This window comes from Budorcas taxicolor, chromosome 11 (assembly GCF_023091745.1).
Source record: "Budorcas taxicolor isolate Tak-1 chromosome 11, Takin1.1, whole genome shotgun sequence".
Lineage (NCBI taxonomy): Eukaryota > Metazoa > Chordata > Mammalia > Artiodactyla > Bovidae > Budorcas > Budorcas taxicolor.
In genome coordinates, this window is record NC_068920.1 from 162,908,650 (window position 1) to 162,914,649 (window position 6,000).

The window sequence follows — 6,000 nt, forward strand, 5'->3', positions numbered from 1 at the left end:
TCCTGGCCTTGGCCTGTCCCTCCGGCCTCGGCAGGAGCAGCCTCAAGCCCCAGGTTCACACGAAAGGACAAACCCTGTAGGATTTCACTCATATGAAGTCCCTAGGGGGGTCAAACCCCTGGAAACAAAGTAACTTTGTACATAAACATAGTAAAAATGGTAAACTCTGTGTGTGCGTGTAGTTGTGTCCAACTCTTAAGACTCCATGGACTGTGGCCCGCCAGGCTTCTCTGTCCATGGGATTTCCCAGGCAAGAGTACTGCAGTGCGTTGCCATTTCCTACTCCAGGGGGATCTTCCCAATCTAGTGATCAAATCTGCGTCTCTAAACTTTATGTGTATTTTGCCACAATTAAAAAAAAAAAAAGACCAGGCCCTGACCCATGCCCTGCTTCTGGAGCATTCTAAAACGAGGAAGGGCTGGTGACCATTGCCACTGGGCACTGAGCTCCTGGAGAGACCATGACCGGGTCATGATTGTAGCCGAGAGGCCCCAGCAGCCTCCGTGTGGGGGATGGGGACAGTGGCCTGTGGGACGAGCCAAGGCCATCGAGGTCCTCTGTCCCCAAGGGGAGAGACCAGGGAGTTCAAGTGAGCCACCGCCCTTCCAAGGAGCCGCCAGGGTCCATGATCAGGCCACAGCTGGGCCAGAGAGAGGCTCTGCCTCTTGGCTTCACACGGCCGGCGCCCCTCCCTCTACCTGGGGCTGCACTTGGCTCGCACCTCTGGCTGGGCAGACCAGAAGCAGGGGTGTGGTTGCCAGCCAGAGGATGTTGACTCAAGTGTCGACCAACCCTCATCCCACCCTACCCACCACAGCACCACCAGGATAGGTGACGGACCCCTGAGGGCCTGACTCTTGAAAACCCTGGCCAGAGATCCCCGAAGCCTCGGGCCTCCACGGCAGCCTGACCTCAGCTCCTGAACCCTCTCCCCGCCCCTTCCTGGGGTCTCCAGAATCCTGCTGGACTATAGAGGCGGCCCCTCCACCCGGTGCCCACCCCACAAACTGAGCAAGCAGTCAGTGCCCAGACCTGCTGAGGTCTCCCTGCCAGAGCCTTCCAACTGTCCTACGGCGGCAATGCCCAGGTTCCTTAGCCCTGGGAGCGGCTCCAGTGCCCCCCCAACTCAGAGTCACCCCTCCTGCCTGCTGAGTGGGCCAGAGTCTGCTGGGCCCTGGGTCCCTGGACCCTTCCTCCCCATCTGGAAGCCTGCCAGCCCAGGGTCAGCCCTTCAGCTTCTCTCAGGCTGGGCAAGGTCACCTGTGGGGCAGGTTGGCAATGCCTTCTGCCTGCAGAACGGGCCAGCAAGCCCAGGAGCTGATGGGAGCTGAACGGCCTCAAGCCCAGACTGTGGCCGGCCTGTGGCCATGCTGTGCGGAGCAGCTCAGCCAGCGGATGTCCTTGCCCGGGGCCCCTGTGCTTTGAGCCCCAGCCTGCCCTGCAGAGACCATCTGGATTCCTTCCCTGGTGACTGGAAAGCGGGCTCCAGAGAATGGCAGGCTGAGAGCAAATCCCTGCTTGGCCCCTTCACAGCTGGGGTCCTCTCTGACCCTCAGTATCCTCCTTGGTGAGTGGGGAGGTAACAGAGCCAATCCCACAGAGTGAGAGAGAGGCTGCCTGGAGACTGCTGGCTCCATAACCATGCTGCCCACACCTGGTCTGAGTGTCCAGGGGGGTTGGGGGTGCTGGGATGGCTGGCCATAGGGCCACTCACCTGAGACTTGGTGCTGGGAGATCCTGGAGGCCTCACGCCCATGGCCAGGGGTTGCCTTCTCTTCAACTCCACTTTCAGTTCCACTCAGGATGCCTGAAGTGAAAGTAAAAGTGAGTCACTCATTCACATCTGACTCTTTGCGACCCTGTGGACTGTAGAGTCCACGTCCAAGGCCTCGGCTTCCCTGGTGGCTTAGCTGGTAAAGAATCCGCCTGCAATGCGAAAGACGTGGGTTCAATCCCTGGGTTGGAAAGATCCCCTGGAGGAGGGCATGGCAACCCACTCCAGTACTGTTGCCTGGAGAATTCCTATGGACAGAGGAGCCTGGAGGGCTGCAGCCTATGGGGTCACAAAGAGTCAGACACGACTGAGCAACTAAGCACGGCACAGACAGGATGCCTGAGCCTGGTGCAGCAGGAGAAGGGGCGTCGTGAGGACCGGGAGCCCGTGAGGAAACGTCCGAGGAAAGGTCCTCCTTCGGCCGCTGCTCAAAAGCCCCTGCTTTGAGGGCACAGTCTCCCCTCGGGGGCCTTCTGCAGGCCTTCCTCCCGTCCACGCCCCTCGCACACCCTCCAGCCTCCCCATACCTGCCCTTGCACCCACCCTCCCCATTGTTTCCACCAGGTGGTCTCCATGTTCTGGATGAATCAATGCTTCCTCGCGCTTAAACCCAGCTCGCACGCAGCCCCGGGAGGGCTCTATCTCCACTCAGCTTCCCAGGCTCTGAGACCCTCCAGGGCTGCGGGGCGCACCGCCCCAGCCTCCCAGGGGACCACCAGCTCAGGTGGGGCCTAGCCTGTGGCAGCCCAATCTCATCAGTTTCTCCCCCTCCCTGCCTGTCCCTCTCTGGGGAGAGCTGCCCCACTGACCTGGGTAGGCCGGGGCTGGTAGGGGGTTTGAAGGCTTTCGGGCCTTCCTCCGGGGTGCTGGTGTGGAAGCTTCGTAGAGGTGTGAGGCGCTGGAGGGTGTCGAGGTGCCCAGCGAGGCGCAGCTTGCCTGCCGCTGGGCTTGGGCCCGGATCTTGTCCCTCAGCTGCTCCAGCCGGGGGTTGCTCTCTCTCGGCTGCCGCGGTGGCCTTGGCACCTGGGGGGCCCTCTCGGTCCAAGTCCTGTGGGGAGGGGTGCACGACTCGTGGCCCCCCGAGGAGCCAGAGAGGCGGCCCGACGACACGGAGCTGTCCCCATCCTTGGCCTCCTCGTCGGTCAACCACATGGGGATGCTGCGGGCCTGACTCTGGCAGCCAGGCTCCTCAGTGCAGTCAGACCAGGCCGCGGGGCGGGGTCCCTGCAGGGCGCCTGCCTGCCGGCGGGGCTCGGGCCACCTCACGGCCGCCGTGGCGTCATCTTCGGCCGCCAGTGGGCAGAGCCTGTCTTCCCTTGGGGGAGAGAGGCAGACATAAGCTGTCAGGCGCAGACACGTGGAGGTGCTGAGCAACACGTCTCCATGTCCCCCGCCCCACACACTGTCTCCAGGACTCCGTTCTCCTGTCTCAGACTGAGAAAGGGATGAAAGGTGGAAGTGAACTCGCTCAGTCGTGTCCGACTCTCTGCGACCCCATGGACTGTAGACGGAAAATCCGCCTATGGGATTTTCCAGGCAAGAGTACTGGAGTGGGTTGCCATTCCCAACCCTGGGATCGAACCCAGGTTTCCCGCACTGTGGGCAGACACTTTACCATCTAAGCCACCAGGGGTTAGGTCCCTGGAGAAAGGGATGAAGGGCCAATAAAGCGCAGCCCCCTCGGTGGGTGGCAGTGCAGCGATGTTCTGACTTGGATCCCAACCACACCCCTTTCAGGCGGGCACCACCGTCAGCCCAATTTACAGACTCAGGGAGACGGCACACAGAAGCACCCTAGCCCTTGACCCCGCTCCCCACACCACCTCGGCTGCCCTCCAAGAAGGCGTGGCCACCTCCCTGACAGCACCTCAACACCTGCGAGCTGACATGCGCACCTAAATCGGCACAAACACGGCCCAGACTTGGCACTGGACCTCCGGAACGCCCACCCCCCTGGGGCCCCGAGGGAGATGGGGCACTGCTCTGGCTGTCTTTGAGGTGGGGCAGGATCATGTTCCCCCGGCAAGCGGGCAGCATCACCATGACCGAGGCCGACACGGCGGCAGGGCTGGGAGCGAAGGTGGAGCCGGTGAGCCTCCGTCACCGCCTGCCCTGGGCCCAGATGGTGCCTTCACGGGGCAGCCCCGGGCCCACGGCCTCATGCTCGGCCACCTGGCGTCCTCCCCAGCTCAAGGTGAGCTGGCCGCTGCCTGGCTCCCGGTGCTGGCCTGTCCTGGTCCCCTGGCCCATGCTGGAAACTCTCAGGACAGTCATGGAAACAGGGTGGGCACAGTGGGCTGCCAGGCCCTGGACTGGCAAAAGCCTGGGGTGGGAGGGCTTCCCACTGCACTGACCCTCAGTGGAGGATGAGAATTCCGGGTGACCTCATGACAGCATAATAACCCCGTGTCACGCAGGAATAGCGAGCTGAGCCTGCAGCTCTTGCTGGGCCCCCAGGCAGCACGCCCACCCCAGTCCTCCTAGGGCTCCGGGGCCAGCGGCTGCCGTACGTGGTAAGTTGGCCTGGGCTGGGGTCAGGCTCAGCCTGGGCCAGAGTGGGGACGATGTGAGGGGCTAGGGCCGGGGGTGGGCAGGGGCAGGCATGGGCTCAGCCGCATGCTGGTATTGGGCTCAAGGGTCAGCTCAGGGTTGGGGTCAGCATGAGGGTCTGGGCACAGGAAAGGAGCCAGCCCAGGGCACGTTGCCAGCAGCTGGACGAGGGGCTGAGAGCTCTGGTCCTGATATTTCGGCTTCTGCGAACTGGTCCAGGGCAGCGGGCCTGGCATCCCACTTTCCGGCACAGGCTCAGCACATCCCTTTGACCACAGAAATGGTCTCTGCGGAGGCTTGAGTGTCCCCACCTGGCCACCTCCAGCGGGCTTCCCGTCACCTGCTTGACGAGCCCAGCGGGGCAGCGCAGTGGGGAGGACGTGGGCTCTGCAGTCCGCTGGCCCTGGGCTCGGCATGGTCCCCCAGGAGGAGAGCTGGTTCATTGCAGCTCCGCCCCAGCCAGCAGGGTAACCTTGGGCGACCAGGGACCCCACCCCTGCCCTGGGTATTGTGAGCTCTGGTGAGTTCACCCCTGCAGAAGAGCCCTGCAGAGTGGCCGGCACTTACCAGCGGTCCGTCTGGGAATGGCTGAGGGGCTACGATATTTATCAGCGTTAGCAATAGCCCTGAAGGCACTCCTTCTAGAATGGTCCCTGAGAAAGTTGGGGGTTCTGCATCAAAAGACCCCCAGACTCCCTAATTCCAGGCAGGCATGGAGAATGGAGAGCCTCCTAGAGGTTCTCTCTAAGGGACGCCCCCTGGGGAGCCAGGGACGCCTGGAGGCACTGCCCTCTGGGCAGGATGCAGGGCGGGGCTCTGGTCACCGGGACACAGCCCCAGCTCGCGCTGCCAGTCGGCACGGGAGTGGCCCGGGACGGACCCTGCCTGGTGCCCTGCTCTGCCCCAACTCAACCTCCCCTGCCGTTGGCACCGGGTTGGGGCAGGTACAGAGCTGCCCGGACCCCAGATCCAGCCTCCGGCCCTGGGGTCCTCAAGCACACTGGTGGCCCAGAAAGACGGCATCTCTCTACAGTCAGGTTCCCTAGCCGGCAGCCCCATGGGGTCAGCCCTGCCCTGTGCCCCTGGCCTGGAGTCCCACCCTGCCCAGGCTGGCCTGCTCCACTGGGGACGTCGCCTGGTGAAGCTGAAATAGATTCAGGATGTTTGCAAGTGGCTGGGGCCCCGGGACACTGACCCGGGTCTGCACAGGACAGCAGGCCCTTCCAGGAGGGCTGCAGGCCGTGGTGTGTCTTGGTACGGTGCCCGACACACAGGAGGGGCGGAAGGTCTTAGGACATGGCTGCAAGTTCGGGTGGTTGGGGGACACCATCAGGAATGACCACAGTGTCCCCCACACAGCCCCTGGAGCCTGGACAGCTGAGAGGACCCCCCAGACAGCTCCCTCCTCATTTCCAAAGAGCCCCCCCCTCCCCGGCAAATCCCCCTGTGACCTCGGTGAGAATGAAAGCCCTTCCTGGCCTCCCTTTGCTCTGGCCGCAGGATCACACACCCAAGCAGAGGCCTGACCCCAGGCCTCTGAACGACTTCCCTCCGCCAGGCCCTCAGGCTTCCCCATCAGTTTGGGGTCCTTGGGGCGGCGGGCGTCCTCCCAGCATCCTCCGGACTCCCAGCCCCCTCCGGAGGGCAGAGAGAAAGGGTCACTCTGAGGGGAAGT

The 6,000-nt window shown here is 63.3% G+C and overlaps 1 protein-coding gene across 1 annotated transcript in view; it reads right to left on the bottom strand.

The window, feature by feature from the left end:
• CCDC187 (coiled-coil domain containing 187) overlaps window positions 1-2,942 on the bottom strand; it is a 41,831-nt gene extending 38,889 nt beyond the window's left edge. Inside the window, exons 1-2 of the mRNA XM_052648293.1 lie at window positions 2,585-2,942; window positions 1,716-1,808 (exon numbers count right to left, since the gene is read on the bottom strand). Of these exons, the coding sequence (XP_052504253.1) occupies window positions 1,716-1,808; window positions 2,585-2,927 (436 nt within the window). The 5' untranslated portion in view covers window positions 2,928-2,942. The remainder of the gene's footprint in view (window positions 1-1,715; window positions 1,809-2,584) is intronic.
• Between the last annotated feature and the right edge of the window lie 3,058 nt (window positions 2,943-6,000).